At 38.2% G+C, this 20,367-nt stretch overlaps 1 protein-coding gene across 1 annotated transcript in view; it reads right to left on the bottom strand.

Moving 5' to 3' along the window:
• LOC128635989 (coiled-coil domain-containing protein 170-like) overlaps positions 1 to 20,367 on the bottom strand; it is a 214,938-nt gene that overhangs the window by 106,617 nt on the left and 87,954 nt on the right. The window contains exons 4-5 of the mRNA XM_053689065.1: positions 10,313 to 10,441; positions 687 to 943 (exon numbers count right to left, since the gene is read on the bottom strand). Of these exons, the coding sequence (XP_053545040.1) occupies positions 687 to 943; positions 10,313 to 10,441 (386 nt within the window). The remainder of the gene's footprint in view (positions 1 to 686; positions 944 to 10,312; positions 10,442 to 20,367) is intronic.

Genomic DNA, 20,367 nt, shown 5'->3' with positions numbered 1-20,367 from the left:
AGCCCATAGAAATTTGTACTTATACGTACAAAATACAAAACGTAATTGATTGTTTTTATTGTAAATGAGCTGAACATGGCTATTCCATTGGTGTATATGAAATTGTTTCTCAAATCCCAGTGTAATTCTGTAAACATTTTTGCCCTACAGTTCTAACCTCTGCATTTGAAAATAATAGCGATTTTAATGTGCACTGAAAACAGCATCATTTGTTTTGTATTAGGCCTTATGCTAAAGTAAACATCTCCCTGTGTTCTCTGTCCTCCATTGCAAACTTTCACACAGCAGAGAGTTCTCATTATTTCTATGGGAGACATCTCACCACTGGAGTGGAAAAACATGTCTATAGCGGCGAATATTTTAGAATAGGCCCGTAAGTGTTTTTTTGTATGTGTGATAAGCACATATCAGCCATTTTTTAAATCTAAAATGGCCACTGATTTTATTACACAGATTACTCAGTGGCGTGACGGAAATAAATGTACAACTGTTACACAACAGCACCTGGTGCCCCACCAATACCTATAAATAAGCTAATAAAGGTGGAACAATAATGTGCTAGGACCATAGTATTTTGATACCAAATCAGGATAGTCACATGGTTTCTAGGTCTAACAGAGGCGCCTGTCTGGCTGGTCACATGATCCAGAGAAGTGAATCGCTCCCTTGATGGCAGCTGAACTTACCCGAGTCGGTTTTCCAGCTCTCTGACCCTCCCGTGCAGGTCTTTATTATCTCTCTTCAGAGAATACATCTCAGCATTTTGTTCTGCTTTCCCACCACTCACAGAAAGACTCATCTGATCCATTTCCCTTATATGCTCTTTCAAGGACTGGATCTGCGCAGACTGGCGCGCGTTGCCCTCTTTGTACTTGTCTAAATCTCCTTTCATTTCTTGTTGGAGAACTTCTTTTGCTGCCAGCCTGTTCTTCAGATCAGAAACCTGAAGAGACATAAAACACAGAAATCAATGCTATGCCCTGGGTACCCCTAAGGACACTGTATAAACACAAGCTCCCTACTTTACAGATGCTTCCCTATAGCTCCTGACCTATATTATTTAGGTACCACTGTGACCCACCCAAAAATCCTAATTGTGACCTTGTCTGCCCAAACCAGCAACCTCAGCCCCAATAACTTCTCTGGCTTTACCACCAAAATCTGATTAAATACAAGAACATTTTATGGAAGTTCCTGAATAACTTGGCAAAGTCAAACGGTTTCCTAATAAAGCCAAAAGCGTCAGTTTCGTTCGTGAGCTACAAAATTCTGATTATCCTGAAAGGTTTAATTGCTTTAGTTTCTAAAAGCCAATGAACAAAAAGTGCAAAAATACCATATGTAATGACAGTAACTTAACAGGTAAAATGTAATAAAAATCAGTGATTCGGAACCTGGGCTTTGTGACTCATAAACTGTCACAGATATGGCACAATATTGTCTAGCACAACTGTAAAGAAATATAGAACTTTAAAAAAACAAACAAAAAAATGCCATGGAATCCAAATTTTGGAGCCTCTATATGGAAAGCGCTTAAAACTTAATGGGACAGTGAAAAACCTTGCAATTAAAAGATTTGTCTGCAGTTTGGCAATCATCTAACACACTGGTAACTTTAAAAATGTGTGAGATTTATTATCACCTTATTAGAGAAGACAAGTTTAGCCACAGTCATTATGTTAGCAACCTCCCCCCCCCCCCACATTGTTTTGCAGAATTAGGAAACCGTCATGTACCCCTGTCAGTTGTCAGACTTACATTACAGGTAAAGAGGGCAAAATAAATATCAAAAGTGTATTGCAAAGTTGTTTTACTTTACATAAGTGGAGCACAAAAAAATTGGTGCTATTTTGCACTGATATTGAGCGTTAGTCTAGGGCGCGCTGCATGTCAGATAGTGCGAATGAGCTAAATCCCTCACATAATAGAGTTCTATGGGGTCGCGCAGTAAAATTCATGTCAAATATCGATCAATTGCTAAGCCAAGTGTGTGCAACTAGTACAATTTCATGTAGTTCTGTGCTATACTGTGTATATATATACATATATATATATATATATATATGCAGCCACCAATCAGCAGCTAGAACCTAGGTATTTTGCTGCTCCTGAGCTTACAAAATAAACCCTTCAGCAAAGGAAAACAAGAGAAGGAAGCAAATTATATAATAGAAGTGAATTTGAAAGTTGTTTAAAATTGTATGCTCTATGTGAATCATGAATGTCTAATTATGACTTTACTGTCCCTTTACCTCATCACCTGTAACAGGAGTGCAATGACCAGTTCCTGGCATCTGTATCTAAGGGGGGGCAGCAGCCAGCTAGCAGGTAGGGCTGTTGCAGGTGACCTCAGGATTAAGTAGGGGTTAAATGGTGCTGCACACAAAAAGTGGCACTGGCAGAGATCTAACCTTTGTTTCTGTTGCGCTTGAGAGCTTATAAACTTAATGAGCACAAAACATAACGCACCCTGCTCTATTGATAGCGCTCCTCTTGTAATTTAGCCTATTATGTTAATCTCTCAGTTTGATTACTGTTCCTTTAACATTGGCAGAAAAAATGGATTAAAAACTGCAATACAAAACTGGCTATATTACAATTCCTTTCTAGAAATGCTGCTGCTAATGAATTCACAATAACAAGTAAGAACTATTTACAAAACAAAATACGTTTTACTGTCATTAAATCTCAGGTTTGTTACATAAACAACACACAATCACATTATCACGTAGCTTCCAAAGGACGGGGAACTAATAAAGCTCAGTTTGTACTGAAGTTGTGAGGGAAAAAAGCTACAAATAGACCCAGAATATAAAGCAGCCGTTACGCCCTTAAACTGGGTGCTCTACTGAGTGTATTTTGGGGAGGTTGTGTTAGGTAATTGCTTTTTTCAGAGGGGAGGAAGAATACTAAATTTGATTTTACTTGACGAAGGTAAAGTACATGTGCTGTATGATCAGCAAAAGGTCAGGAACATTTTGTTATTGCGAGAAATTGCACCTATTAGAGGCCGCACTCTTGCAGTCTTGCGCCATCAACTGGAACTAGCTGCTGAAGCTACGGAAATATTACTCATATTACATGATATCTTTATGCAGATTTGCCTGTTTGCACTTCACATGCGCGTATGCTGGCGCTGCTGTCAGGCAAGAGGGGATGTCCGTTAAATACAGCAGTAGTAATGTGTTTATGTATTCATGTAAATTTATTGTTAGTGTGTCCTGGGATCGCAGATTATTATCCTGTTATTGTGATCAGTATATATAGGTTCAAATAAACTAAACTATATACGTTACATGTACAGAATAGCCCAGAACACAAGAAAAAAGGGGTGGAATTGTTTACTTTGAATGATAACAATCTTTAAAGGGACACTGAACCCAAATTTTTTCTTTCGTGATTCAGATAGAGCATGCAATTTTAAGCAACTTTCTAATTTACTCCTATTATCATTTTGACTTTGTTCTCTTGCTATCTTTATTTGAAAAAGAAGGCATCTGAGCTATTTTTTGGGTTCAGACTCTGCACAGCACTTTTTTTATTGGTGGATGAATCTATCCACCAATCAGCAAGGACAACCCAGGTTGTTCACCAAAAATGGGCCGGCATCTAAACTTACATTCTTGCATTTCAAATAAAGATGCCAAGAGAATGAAAAAAATGTGATAATAGGAGTAAATTAGAAAGTTGCTTAAAATGTCATGCTCTATCTGAATCAAGAAAGAAAAAAAATTGGCTTCGGTGTCCCTTTAACTGGTATCAAAACAGGATTTATAGAATAAAAGGGATAATAAAGTATTTTTTATGTATTCAGTATATATATATACACAATTAAAGGGGCATACCAGTTCAAAAAGAAAATACTCAAATGTTTTATTATACTTTTGTTTGCATATAACGGTATTTTACCCCTGTAAAGCCAGCAATTCACTACTGGGAGTTAGTTAAACTAACCTGGTGAGCCAATGCTGATATACATATATATTTATGTGTTTATATGTGTATATACAACTATTAGCACATAAATATGTATGTATAAAAGCATATACATATATATTTATGTGTTTATATGTGTATATACAATTATTAGCACATAAATATGTATGTATAAAAGCATATACATATATATTTAAAGCAATAACACAGTCCCCATAGACCGCAATGTAAAGGCACCCCACACCCACAAACTTTAAGCCCTTAAAACTGCTTGGTGTTATTATTAAACAAAAAAAATGCTACTTTTTTATTTTAAAAAGCAACAGGAGCAGAAGTGTATTACCGCTCAGGAGCAGAAGTGTATTACCGCTCAGGAGCAGAAGAGTATTAACGCTCAGGAGCAGAAGTATATTACCGCACAGGAGCAGAAGTATATTACCGCACAAGAACAGAAGATTATTACCGCTCAGAAACAGAAGTGTATTACCGCTCAGGAGCAGAAGTATAATACCGCTCAGGAGCAGAAGTGTATTACCGCACAGGAGCAGAAGTGTATTACCGCTCAGGAGCAGAAGTGTATTACCGCTCAGGAGCAGAAGTGTATTACCGCACAGGAGCAGAAGTGTATTACCGCTCAGGAGCAGAAGTGTATTACCTCTCAGGAGCAGAAGTGTATTACCGCTCAGGAGCAGAAGTGTATTACCGCACAGGAGCAGAAGTGTATTACCGCTCAGGAGCAGAAGTGTATTACCGCTCAGGAGCAGAAGTGTATTACCGCACAGGAGCAGAAGTGTATTACCGCTCAGGAGCAGAAGTGTATTACCGCACAGCAGCAGAGGTGTATTACCGCTCAGGAGCAGAAGTGTATTACCGCACAGGAGCAGAAGTGTATTACCGCACAGGAGCAGAAGTGTATTACCGCTCAGGAGCAGAAGTGTATTACCGCACAGGAGCAGAAGTGTATTACCGCTCAGGAGCAGAAGTATAATACCGCTCAGGAGCAGAAGTGTATTACCGCACAGGAGCAGAAGTGTATTACCGCACAGGAGCAGAAGTGTATTACCGCACAGGAGCAGAAGTGTATTACCGCACAGGAGCAGAAGATTATTACCGCACAGGAGCAGAAGTGTATTACCGCTCAGGAGCAGAAGTGTATTACCGCACAGGAGCAGAAGTGTATTACCGCTCAGGAGCAGAAGTATAATACCGCTCAGGAGCAGAAGTGTATTACCGCTCAGGAGCAGAAGTGTATTACCGCTCAGGAGCAGAAGTGTATTACCGCTCAGGAGCAGAAGTGTATTACCGCTCAGGAGCAGAAGTGTATTACCGCTCAGGAGCAGAAGTGTATTACCGCACAGGAGCAGAAGTGTATTACCGCTCAGGAGCAGAAGTGTATTACCGCTCAGGAGCAGAAGTGTATTACCGCTCAGGAGCAGAAGTGTATTACCGCTCAGGAGCAGAAGTGTATTACCGCACAGGAGCAGAAGTGTATTACCGCTCAGGAGCAGAAGTGTATTACCGCTCAGGAGCAGAAGTATAATACCGCACAGGAGCAGAAGTGTATTACCGCACAAGAACAGAAGATTATTACCGCTCAGAAACAGAAGTGTATTACCGCTCAGGAGCAGAAGTATATTACAGCACAGGAACAGAAGATTATTACCGCTCAGGAGCAGAAGTGTATTACCGCATAGGAACAGAAGAGTATTACCACTCAGCAGCAGAAGTGTATTACTGCTCAGGAGCAGAAGAGTATTATGCTGAGGAGCAGAAGTGTATTATGCTGAGTAGCAGAAGTGTATTACTGCTCAGGAGGAGAAGAATATTACTGCTCAGAAGCAGAAGTATAATACCGCTCAGAAGCAGAAGTGTATTACCGCTCAGGAGCAGAAGTGTATTACCGCTCAGGTGCAGAAGTGTAATACCGCTCAGGAGCAGAAGTGTATTACCGCACAGGAGCAGAAGTGTATTACCGCTCAGGAGCAGAAGAGTATTACCGCACAGGAGCAGAAGTGTATTACCGCTCAGGAGCAGAAGTGTATTACCGCACAGGAGCAGAAGTGTATTACCGCTCAGGAGCAGAAGTGTATTACCGCTCAGGAGCAGAAGTGTATTACCGCACAGGAGCAGAAGTGTATTACCGCTCAGGAGCAGAAGTGTATTACCGCTCAGGAGCAGAAGTATAATACCGCACAGGAGCAGAAGTGTATTACCGCACAAGAACAGAAGATTATTACCGCTCAGAAACAGAAGTGTATTACCGCTCAGGAGCAGAAGTATAATACCGCTCAGGAGCAGAAGTATATTACAGCACAGGAACAGAAGATTATTACCGCTCAGGAGCAGAAGTGTATTACCGCATAGGAACAGAAGAGTATTACCACTCAGCAGCAGAAGTGTATTACTGCTCAGGAGCAGAAGAGTATTATGCTGAGGAGCAGAAGTGTATTATGCTGAGTAGCAGAAGTGTATTACTGCTCAGGAGGAGAAGAATATTACTGCTCAGAAGCAGAAGTATAATACCGCTCAGAAGCAGAAGTGTATTACCGCTCAGGAGCAGAAGTGTATTACCGCTCAGGTGCAGAAGTGTAATACCGCTCAGGAGCAGAAGTGTATTACCGCTCAGGTGCAGAACTATAATACCGCTCAGGAGCAGAAGTGTATTACCGCTCAGGAGCAGAAGAGTATTACCTCTCAGGAGCAGAAGAGTATTACCGCACAGGAGCAGAAGTGTATTACCGCTCAGGAGCAGAAGTATATTACCGCACAGGAACAGTAGATTATTACCGCTCAGGAGCAGAAGTGTATTACCGCATAGGAACAGAAGAGTATTACCACTCAGCAACAGAAGTGTATTACTGCTCAGGAGCAGAAGAGTATTATGCTGAGGAGCAGAAGTGTATTATGCTGAGTAGCAGAAGTGTATTACCGCTCAGGAGGAGAAGAGTATTACCGCTCAGGAGCAGAAGTATAATACCGCTCAGGAACAGAAGAGAATTACCGCTCAGGAGCAGAAGTATAATACCGCTCAGGAGCAGAAGAGTATTACCGCTCAGGTGCAGAAGTGTATTACCGCTCAGGTGCAGAAGTATAATACCGCTCAGGAGCAGAAGTGTATTACCGCTCAGGAGCAGAAGAGTATTACCGAACAGGAGCAGAAGAGTATTACCGAACAGGAGCAGAAGTATATTACCGCTCAGGAGCAGAAGTATAATACCGCTCAGGAGCAGAAGTATATTACCGCACAGGAACAGTAGATTATTACCGCTCAGGAGCAGAAGTGTATTACCGCATAGGAACAGAAGAGTATTACCACTCAGCAACAGAAGTGTATTACTGCTCAGGAGCAGAAGAGTATTATGCTGAGGAGCAGAAGTGTATTATGCTGAGTAGCAGAAGTGTATTACTGCTCAGGAGGAGAAGAATATTACTGCTCAGGAGCAGAAGTGTATTACCGCTCAGGAGCAGAAGTGTATTACCGCTCAGGAGCAGAAGTGTATTACCGCTCAGGAGTAGAAGTATAATACCGCTCAGGAGCAGAAGAGAATTACCGCTCAGGAGCAGAAGAGTATTACCGCTCAGGAGCAGAAGAGAATTACCGCTCAGGAGCAGAAGAGTATTATGCTGAGGAGCAGAAGTGTATTTTGCTGAGTAGCAGAAGTGTATTACCGCTCAGGAGGAGAAGAGTATTACCGCTCAGGAGCAGAAGTGTATTGCCGCTCAGGAGCAGAAGAGTATTACTGCTCAGGAGGAGAAGTGTATTACTGCTCAGGAGCAGAAGTATAATACCGCTCAGGAGCAGAAGTATAATACCGCTCAGCAGCAGATGAGTATTACCCTTTCAGGAGCAGAAATACAATACTGCTAAGGAGCAAAAGAGTATTACCACTCAGGAGTAGAAGTGTATTACCGCTCAGGAGCTCCTGAGTATTACCTCTCAGGAGCAAAAGAGTATTACCTCTCAGGGGAAGAAGTACAATACTGCTCAGGAGCAGAAGAGTATTACCGCTCAGGAGCAGCATAGTATTACCACTCAGGAGCAGAAGTGTATTACCGCTCAGGAGCAGAAGTGTATTACCTCTCAGGAGCAGAAGTGTATTAACGCTCAGGAGCAGAAGTGTATTACCGCTCAGGAGCAGAAGTGTATTAACGCTCAGGGGCAGAAGTGTATTAACGCTCAGGAGCAGAAGAGTATTACTGCTCAGGAGCAGAAGAGTATTACCGCTCAGGAGCAGAAGTGTATTACTGCTCAGGAGCAGAAGTATAATACCGCTCAGGAGCAGAAGTACAATACTGCTAAGGAGCAGAAGAGAAATACCACTCAGGAGCAGAAGTGTATTACCGCTCAGGAGTAGAAGAGTATTATTGCTCAGGAGCAGAAGAGTTTAATTGCTCAGGAGCAGAAGAGTATTACCTCTCAGGAGCAGAAGTGTATTACCGCTCAGGAGCAGAAGAGTATTATTGCTCAGGAGCAGAAGAGTATTATTGCTCAGAAGCAGAAGAGTATTACCTCTCAGGAGCAGAAGTGTATTAACGCTCAGGAGCAGAAGAGTATTACCGCTCAGAAGCAGAAGAGTATTACCGCTCAGAAGCAGAAGTGTATTACCGCTCAGGAGCAGAAGAGTATTACCTCTTAGGAGCAGAAGTATAATACTGCTCAGGAGCAGAAGAGTATTACCACTCAGGAGCAGAAGTGTATTACCGCTCAGGAGCAGAAGAGTATTACCGCTCAGGAGCAGAAGAGTATTACCGCTCAGGAGCAGAAGTGGATTAACGCTCAGGAGCAGAAGAGTATTATTGCTCAGGAGCAGAAGAGTATTACCTCTCAGGAGCAGAAGTGTATTACCGCTCAGGAGCAGAAGAGTATTATTGCTCAGGAGCAGAAGAGTATTATTGCTCAGGAGCAGAAGAGTATTACCTCTCAGGAGCAGAAGTGTATTAACGCTCAGGAGCAGAAGAGTATTACCGCTCAGAAGCAGAAGAGTATTACCGCTCAGAAGCAGAAGTGTATTACCGCTCAGGAGCAGAAGAGTATTACCTCTTAGGAGCAGAAGTATAATACTGCTAAGGAGCAGAAGAGTATTACCACTCAGGAGCAGAAGTGTATTACCGCTCAGGAGCAGAAGAGTATTACCGCTCAGGAGCAGAAGAGTATTACTGCTCAGGAGCAGAAGAGTATTACCGCTCAGGAGCAGAAGTGGATTAACGCTCAGGAGCAGAAGAGTATTACCACTTAGGAGCAGAAGAGTATTAACGCTCAGGGGCAGAAATTTATTACTGGTCAGGAGCAGAAGAGTATTAATGCTGAGGAGTAGAAGTTTATTAATACTCTTCTGCTCCTGAGCGTTAATACTCTTCTGATCCTTAGCGGTAATACTCTTCTGCTCCTGAGCGGTAATACACTTTAGCTCCTGAGTGGTAATTAACTTCTTCTCCTGAGTGGTAATATACTTCTGCTTCTGAGTGGTAATACTCTTCTTCTCCTGAGCGGTATTATACTTCTGCTCCTGAGTGTTAATGTACAAATGTATGTATATATGTGTATAATTGGGTTTATATTTATTTATATACACATAAATACACATGTATATACATATATGCACACACATACACACACACATATATATATATATATATATATATATATATATATACACACACGCATATAAAAACATATCTGTATACAATATAGCCCTTTCCAGTCAAACACCTTGTCATGTACCATATACCTTTTAACCCTAATAAAAATAAATTATTGATATTTCTATAAATATATTTTATCAAAAACTGTATACATAAGTGTAACACTTAGTATTTTGTTGTGTTTGGTGCACATTTTTTTTTAACCCTTGCACTTTACACTTCGGGATGATTTATCAAGGGCCGAATGACCCCTGATGCCGCTGTTTCCGTGTGAGCCTTCAGGCTTGATGGAAACAGCAGTTATGAAGCAACCTGCCTCTGAGGCTGCGGACATGAATCCGCCCCATTCTATACGATCGGGTTGATTGACACCCCCCTGCTAGCGGCCGATTGCCCGTGAATCTGCAGGGGGTGGGCATTGCACAAGCAGTTCAGCAGAATTCAGCGATGTCTGTCAGACATGATACACTACAGCGCATCATGTCGGACAGACATTGATAAATCGGCCCCTTGGTCTTCACCCAAGCTAACCTGATGAGTCCAAATGTTGTCCCATGCTAACAATAGCATGTCACTTGTAATCTAGCCCTAAATATTAACTCTAACCTCTGCCCATCTGTACTATGAAGGACTAAGGATTTAATAAAATGATCATTTATTTAAAACATGTAACATGAATAAAATGAACCCTTTGAGATATGTATTTCGTATTATTATCTCAGACATATCTCACCTCGTTCTGCAGGCTGGTATTTTTAACCAGCAGTGCTGCGTGCTCACTGTGTGCCAACTCTGCGGCTCTGCGGTAGTGCGCCACCTGCTCTCTGGAGTTGGAAAAATCATCCGTTGGGTCGTAGGGAGACTACAAATAATAAACAATACAGTTTAGGGCCAGCATTTGCCAGTCAGTGGGTATAAGGAAAAGTACATCAGCCATTACATAAATGTTAAATAATATGGAACCTGGTATTGTGTTGTGGCAGTTTGTGACCTGTTTATTGACAAAAAAGCTTAAAGGGACGTGAAACCCAAAATTTGTGTTTCTTTATTCAGTAAGAGCATAGATATTTGTACAGCTTTCCATTTTACTTCATTATCTTGGAATTCTAAGCCTACCTAGGTATGCTTTCATGATATAGTTAAAGCATGCAAATAAAAAATAACTTTGTAAAAAAAAGTTTGTAACAGTCAGTATTATATTGCTACCTAGGTATCCCCTTCAACTACTTCGACCTTGAAATGCATTTATGCACATTTCAATTTTTTCTTCTTTTCTGTCCCTTTAAGAGTATTACTAATAAACTGCAGTAATAAATATAAATATGACAGAATGTTAGCAATAATTGTTTTGTCTCTTATTTATAGGGCAGGACAATTTCTCAGTAATAACCCACCAGATCTGCGTTAGGTATTAGGAATGTGAATATAATTATTAGGTGAATTTAACATGGTAAAAAAGTTCACAAAACTATTACAAGAGCGCCCTCTGCTGCTCAGTCCTAGACATAGATTAAACAAAAAGTTTACAGAAAACCTCAGATGTCCGTGTTTCCACTGTAGCCGGGGATTCTGGGTAAGGGTATGCAAATGAGCCTCAAAATGTCATAAACCTCTTGCATCAAACATTTGAAACAAAGAATCCCTTGTACCATTTCACTCAGCAGCTGTTAAGCATAGCAAGGACTAAGGGCTTAGATGCAAGGTAATCACAGAGGTAATAAGTGTATTAATATGACAGTGTTGGTTATGCAGAACTGGGGAATGGGTAATAAAGGGATTATCTATTTTTTTAAACAGCAAAAAATCTGGACTAGATTGTCCCTTTAATGTACTTTTTTAATCCCTTAAACTTTACGCTGGGGGGCAGATTTATTAAATGTCCGCCCGATACGCTGTCGGCATTTATCATTGAAATGCTTGTGCAATGCTGTGCCCTGTACATTTGCGGCCAATCGGCCGCTAGCAGGGGATGTAATCTCTTACTCACCGCTGCTTGATAAATCTAAGCCATAGCCTTTACTCGTACTAACCCAACAAGTACAAAAAAGTTGTATGGTAAATGACAAGATATTTGACTGGAAAGGGCTATTATATTTATATGTAAATGTGTGTGTATGTATGTGTGTATATATATATATATATATATGTCTAAATATGTATATACTGTATGTATGTGTATATCTGTACATGTGTATTTATATGTTTATGTATGCATGTACATACGTATATACACAAATGAACACATAAATACACATATGTTAAACATGAAAAATAATATTTATTATTTTACGCCTAGATTTAGAGTTCTGTGTTAGCCGTCAAAACCAGCGTTAGGGGGTCCTAACGCTGGTTTTGGCCGCCCGCTGGTATTTGGAGTCAGTCAGGAAAGGGTCTAACGCTCACTTTCCAGCCGCGACTTTTCAATACCGCAGATCCCCCTATGCCAATTGCGTAGCCTATCTTTTCAATGGGATCTTTCTAACGCCGGTATTTAGAGTCTTGGCTGAAGTGAGCGTTAGAAATCTAACGACAAAACTCCAGCCGCAGAGAAAAGCCAGGAGTTAAGAGCTTTCTGGGCTAACGCCGGTTCATAAAGCTCTTAACTACTGTGCTCTAAAGTACACTAACACCCATAAACTACCTTTGTACCCCTAAACCGAGGTCCCCCCACATCGCCGCCACTCTATTAAATTTTTTTAACCCCTAATCTGCCGACCGCACACCGCCGCAACCTACATTATCCCTATGTACCCCTAATCTGCTGCCCCTAACATCGCCGACCCCTATATTATATTTATTAACCCTTAATCTGCCCCCCCAACGTCGCCGCTACCTAACTACAATTATTAACCCCAATCTGCCGACCGGACCTCACCGCTACTATAATAAAGTTATTAACCCCTAATCTGCCTCACTTCCGCCTCAAAAAACCTATAATAAATGGTATTAACCCCTAATCTGCCCTCCCTAACATCGCTGACACCTAACTTCAAGTATTAACCCCTAATCTGCCGACCGGACCTCGCCGCTACTCTAATAAATGTATTAACCACTAAAGCTAAGTCTAACCCTAACACCCCCCTAAGTTAAATATAATTTTTATCTAACGAAATAAATTAACTCTTATTAAATAAATTATTCCTATTTAAAGCTAAATACTTACCTGTAAAATAAACCCTAATATAGCTACAATATAACGAATAATTATATTGTAGCTATTTTAGGATTTATATTTATTTTACAGGCAACTTTGTATTTATTTTAACCAGGTACAATAGCTATTAAATAGTTAATAACTATTTAATAGGTATCTAGTTAAAATAAATACAAAATTACCTGTAAAATAAATCCTAACCTAAATTACAATTAAACCTAACACTACACTATCAATAAATTAATTAACTAAACTATCTACAATTATCTACAATTAAATACAAATAAATACACTAACTAAAGTACAAAAAATAAAAAAATAATTTACAAACATTATAAAAATATTACAACAATTTTAAGCTAATTACACCTACTCTAAGCCCCCTAATAAAATAACAAAGCCCCCCAAAATAAAAAAATGCCCTACCCTATTCTAAAATAAAAATTGTAAAGCTCTTTTACCTTACCAGCCCTTAAAAGGGCCTTTTGCGGGGCATGCCCCAAATAATTCTGCTCTTTTGCCTGTAAAAAAAACATACAATACCCCCCCTCAACATTACAACCCACCACCCACATACCCCTAATCTAACCCAAACCCCCCTTAAATAAACCTAACACTAAGCCCATGAAGATCTTCCTACCTTATCTTCACCACGCTGGGTATCACCGATCCGTCCAGAAGAGGGTCCGAAGTCGTCATTGTATCCGGCAAGAAGAGCTCCTCCAGAGGGTCCAAAGTCTTCCTCCTATCCGGGCAGAAGAGGACATCCGGACCGGCAGACATCTTGATCCAAGCGGCATCTTCTATCTTCTTCCATCCGGCGCGGAACGGGTCCATCTTCAAGCAGCCGACGCGGAGCCATCCTTCTTCACCGACGGACTAACGACGAATGAAGGTTCCTTTAAGGGACGTCATCCAAGATGGCGTCCCTCGAATTCCGATTGGCTGATCGGATTCTATCAGCCAATCGGAATTAAGGTAGGAATAATCTGATTGGCTGATGGAATCAGCCAATCAGATTGAAGTTCAATCGGATTGGCTGATCCAATCAGCCAATCAGATTGAGCTCGCATTCTATTGGCTGATCGGAACAGCCAATAGAATGCAAGCTCAATCTGATTGGCTGATTCCATCAGCCAATCAGATTATTCCTACCTTAATTCCGATTGGCTGATAGAATTCGATCAGTCAATCGGAATTCGAGGGACGCCATCTTGGATGACGTCCCTTAAAGGAACCTTCATTGGGACTTAGGACGTCGGTGAGGAAGGATGGCTCCGCGTCGGCTGCTTGAAGATGGACCCGCTCCACGCCGGATGGAAGAAGATAGAAGATGCCGCTTGGATCAAGATGTCTGCCGGTCCGGATGTCCTCTTCTGCCCGGATAGGAGGAAGACTTTGGACCCTCTGGAGGAGCTCTTCTTGCCGGATACGATGACGACTTCGGACCCTCTTCTGGACGGATCAGTGATACCCGGCGTGGTAAAGATAAGGTAGGAAGATCTTCAGGGGCTTAGTGTTAGATTATTTAAGGGGGGTTTGGGTTAGATTAGGGGTGTGTGGGTGGTGGGTTGTAATGTTGGGGGGGTATTGTATGTTTTTTTTTTTACAGGCAAAAGAGCAGAATTCTTTGGGGCATGCCCCGCAAAAGGCCCTTTTAAGGGCTGGTAAGGTAAAAGAGCTTTACAATTTTTATTTTAGAATAGGGTAGGGCATTTTTTTATTTTGGGGGGCTTTGTTATTTTATTAGGGGGCTTAGAGTAGGTGTAATTAGCTTAAAATTGTTGTAATATTTTTATAATGTTTGTAAATTATTTTTTTATTTTTTGTAACTTAGTTCTTTTTTTATTTTTTGTACTTTAGTTAGTTTATTTATTTGTATTTAATTGTAGATAATTGTAGATAGTTTAGTTAATTTATTTATTGATAGTGTAGTGTTAGTTTAATTGGGTTAGGTAATTTTTTATTTATTTTAACTAGGTAGATATTAAATAGTTAATAACTATTTAATAGCTATTGTACCTAGTTAAAATAAATACAAAGTTGCCTGTAAAATAAATATTAATCCTAAAATAGCTACAATATAATTATTCGTTATATTGTAGCTATATTAGGGTTTATTTTACAGGTAAGTATTTAGCTTTAAATAGGAATAATTTATTTAATAAGATTTATTTTATTTCGTTAGAATAAAATTATATTTAACTTAGGGGGGTGTTAGTGTTAGGGTTAGACTTAGCTTTAGGGGTTAATACAGTTATTAGAGTAGCGGCGAGGTCCAGTCGGCAGATTAGGGGTTAATACTTGAAGTTAGGTGTCGGCGATGTTAGGGAGGGCAGATTAGGGGTTAATACTATTTATTATAGGGTTTTTGAGGCGGGAGTGAGGCGGATTAGGGGTTAATACATTTATTATAGTAGCGGTGAGGTCCGGTCGGCAGATTAGGGGTTAATAATTGTAGGTAGATAGTGGCGACGTTGGGGGGGGGGCAGATTAGGGGTTATTAAATATAATATAGGGGTCGGCGGTGTTAGGGGCAGAAGATTAGGGGTACATAGGGATAACGTAGGTTGCGGCGGTGTACGGAGCGGCAGATTAGGGGTTAAAAATAATATGCAGGGGTCAGCGATAGCGGGGGCGGCATATTAGGGGTTAATAAGTGTAAGGTTAGGGGTGTTTAGACTCGGGGTACATGTTAGAGTGTTAGGTGCAGACGTAGGAAGTGTTTCCCCATAGGAAACAATGGGGCTGCGTTAGGAGCTGAACGCTGCTTTTTTGCAGGTGTTAGGTTTTTTTCAGCTCAAACTGCCCCATTGTTTCCTATGGGGAAATCGTGCACGGGCACGTTTTTGAAGCTGGCCGCGTCCGTAAGCAACGCTGGTATTTAGAGTTGCAGTGGCGGTACATTATGCTATACTCTCCCTTTTTGGAGCCTAACGCAGCCCTTCTGTGAACTCCAAATACCAGCTGTATTTAAAAGGTGCGGGGGAAAAAAAGGACGCGTAGCTAACGCACCCCTTTGGCCGCAGAACTCTAAATCTAGGCGTTAGTTTTTTTATTATGTTTTACTGTGTGATTAATGTAACCCAAAATGCTAATCCCAAAGACAGATATGAACATTTCATATTCCAGTGTTCTTCACATTATTATTATTGTTAAATATATATTTCTATATGATTACATACAGGAATATATATTTCTGCTATGTAAAGAACACATTAAAAAACATTATTAAAATTTATTTCTAAAGTTTTTAGGTATTTAACTGTAAAGGGCTCCAAAGTGTATATATACTGTATATATATACATGTTTATTAATGTGTTTATATGTGTAAATATGTATGTATATACATACATAAATACATAAACACACATCTACGCACACACATATATATATATATATATATAAACATATACATACACACACATATATATATATACACATATACATACATAAATACATAAACACACATATACGCACACACACATATATATATATATATATATATATATATAAACATATACATACACACACATATATATATATATATATATACACATATACATACATAAATACATAAACACACATATACGCACACACACATATATATATATATATATATATAAACATATACATACACACACATATATATATATATATACACATATACATACATAAATACATAAACACACATATACGCACACACACACACATATACATACACATACATACATATATATATATATGTCTAAAAATGTGTATGTATGTATCTACTTGTAATCTAGTCCATAGACATGTACACGCTCCTGTGCCTACCTCAGTATGTTCTCATGGAAAGGAGTGAAGCTTCAACAAAGGAGACCAAAAGAAGTGGAATTCATTAACAGATGTAATTTTTTTTTTTTATGTTTAAATTGTTAACTGTATCTGAACCATGAATGTTTCACTTGAACTTTGCGTTTAACATACAGATGACCAGTTTCACTGATTCATTTCTAGCCGTGTTGTTAAATGATTGATATATCAGTATAGGTTATATTTGTGTAACAAGCAGAGATTAAACTGTCATCAAACTGATCACTGAATGCACTAAAGCACTATGGGCCAGTTTAAGAGAGGAGCACAAACGTTTGTGCCCGAGTCATAAGGGGTTTATCGCGAGTGTTTGTGCTCGTAAGGCTTATCGCTTGTATTACGAGTTGAAAGTAAACGTGATCACGTGAGCGCAATCGTGATTTACTCTAAAATGATTACCGCTACTTCAAAGCTCTGGTTAATTGTTTTGCGCAACTAAAAAGTGTAACAAACACATCAAAAATACATTACATAGTACAGTTACACTTATAATAACACTATTTAATAAATATACCTTGCACAGTACAGTTACACTTATAATAACACTATCTAATAAATATACATTACACAGTACAGTTACACACATAATAACACTATCTAATAAATATACATTACACAGTACAGTTACACTCATAATAACACTGTCTAATAAATATACATTACACAGTACAGTTACACACATAATAACACTGTCTAATAAATATACATTACATAGTACAGTTACACTCATAATAACACTATCTAATAAATATACATTACACAGTACAGTTACACACATAATAACACTACCTAATAAATATACATTACACAGTACAGTTACACTCATAATAACACTGTCTAATAAATATACATTACATAGTACAGTTACACTCATAATAACACTATCTAATAAATATACATTACACAGTACAGTTACACACATATTAACACTACCTAATAAATATACATTACACAGTACAGTTACACACATAATAACACTATCTAATAAATATACATTACATAATACAGTTACACTCATAATAACACTGTCTAATAAATATACATTACACAGTACAGTTACACACATAATAACACTGTCTAATAAATATACATTACACAGTTACACACATAATAACACCATCTAATAAATATACATTACACAGTACAGTTACACACATAATAACACTGTCTAATAAATATACATTACACAGTACAGTTACACACATAATAACACTATCTAATAAATATACGTTACATAGTACAGTTACACTCATATTAACACTATCTAATAAATTCACATCACATAGTACAGTTACACTCATATTAACACTATCTAATAAATTCACATCACATAGTACAGTTACACACATAATAACACTGTCAAATAAATATACATTACATAGTACAGTTATACTCATATTAACACTGTCTAATAAATATCCACTACATAGTACAGTTACACTCATATTAACGCTGTCTAATAAATATACATTACACAGTACAGTTACACTCATATTTACACTGTCTAATAAATACATTACATAGTACAGTTACACTCATATTAACACTGTCTAATAAATATACATTACATAGTACAGTTACTCATATTAATACTGACTAATAAATATACATTACACAGTACAGTTACACTCATAATAACACTGTCTAATAAATATACATTACACAGTACAGTTACACACATAATAACACTATATAATAAATATACATTATCCAGTACAGTTACACTCATAATAACACTGTCTAATAAATATACATTACACAGTACAGTTACACTCATAATAACACCATCTAATAAATATACATTATCCAGTACAGTTACACTCATAATAACACTATCTAATAAATATACATTACACAGTACAGTTACACTCATAATAACACTATCTAATAAATATACATTACACAGTAGTTACACACATAATAACAACATCTAATAAATATACATTACCCAGTACAGTTACACTCATAATAACACTATCTGATAAATATACATTACACAGTACAGTTGCACTCATAATAACACCATCTAATAAATATACATTACACAGTACAATTACACACATAATAACACTATCTAATAAATATACATTACACAGTACAGTTACACTCATAATAACACTATCTAATAAATATACATTACACAGTACAGTTACACTCATAATAACACTATCTAATAAATATACATTATCCAGTACAGTTACACTCATAATAACACTATCTAATAAATATACATTACACAGTAGTTACACACATAATAACAACATCTAATAAATATACATTACAAAGTACAGTTACACACATAACACCATCTAATACATATACATTACACAGTACAGTTACACACATAATAACACTATCTAATAAATATACATAACACAGTACAGTTACACACATAATAACATTATCTAATAAATATACATTACACAGTACAGTTACACTCATAATAACACTATCTAATAAATATACATTACACAGTACAGTTACACTGATAATAACACTATCTAATAAATATACATTACACAGTACAGTTACACTCATAATAACACTATTTAATAAATATACATCACACAGTACAGTTACACACATAATAACACCATCTAATAAATATACATTACACAGTTCAGTTACACACATAACACTATCTAATAAATATACATTACACAGTACAGTTACACTCATAAAAACACTATCTAATAAATATAGATTACACAGTACAGTTACAAAGTACAGTTACACTCATATTAACACCATGTACTAAATATACATTATACAATACAGTTACACACATAATAACACTATCTAATAAATATACATTACACAGTACAGTTACACACATAATAACACCACCTAATAAATATACATTACACAGTACAGTTATACACATAATAACACTATCTAATAAATATACATTACCCAGTATAGTTACACTCATAATAACACTATCTAAAAAATATACATTACACAGTACAGTTACACTCATAATAACACTGTCTAATAAATATACATTACACAGTACAGTTACACTCATAATAACACTGTCTAATAAATATACATTACACAGTACAGTTACACACATATTAACACTGTCTAATAAAAATACATTACACAGTAGTTACACACATAATAACAACATCTAATAAATATACATTACAAAGTACAGTTACACACATAATACCATCTAATAAATATACATTACACAGTACAGTTACATAAATAAAAAGAGAGAGAGAGAGATGCACTCAGCTGAGACAGAACAAAAGCTAGAAAACATTACCGTGCCTGTTCATTTTATTATAGGGTGCCACTCAGGGTGCATACTCTTTTAGCACACTATGCCCCTTCACAGAGAAAAAAATATCCTGTAGCATATCAGTCTGACCCTGCCCAATGACAGTCCAGCACCGAAATACCAGGCAATTCTTCTCTGAACAAGAGAAACAACAACCCCAGACGATCGTTTCGGCCTTCTGTGGGCCTCGTCAGTGAGGTGCAGTCGCATCTCTCTAAGGGCATGTGTGCAAGGAGTCCAATTCTGGTTTCCCCTTTTACTCTTAGGGAGACCCAAGAGCAATTTGCATAAATAAAAAGAGAGAGATGCACTCAGCAAATTGCTCTTGGGTCTCCCTAAGAGTAAAAGGGGAAACCAGAATTGGACTCCTTGCACACATGCCCTTAGAGAGATGCGACTGCACCTCACTGACAAGGCCCACAGAAGGCTGAAACGTTCGTCTGAGGTTGTTGTTTCTCTTGTTCAGAGAAGAATTGCCTGGAATTTCAG

This window comes from Bombina bombina, chromosome 1 (assembly GCF_027579735.1).
Source record: "Bombina bombina isolate aBomBom1 chromosome 1, aBomBom1.pri, whole genome shotgun sequence".
NCBI classification, from domain to species: domain Eukaryota; kingdom Metazoa; phylum Chordata; class Amphibia; order Anura; family Bombinatoridae; genus Bombina; species Bombina bombina.
This window is presented reverse-complemented; position numbering and strand designations above follow the sequence as displayed.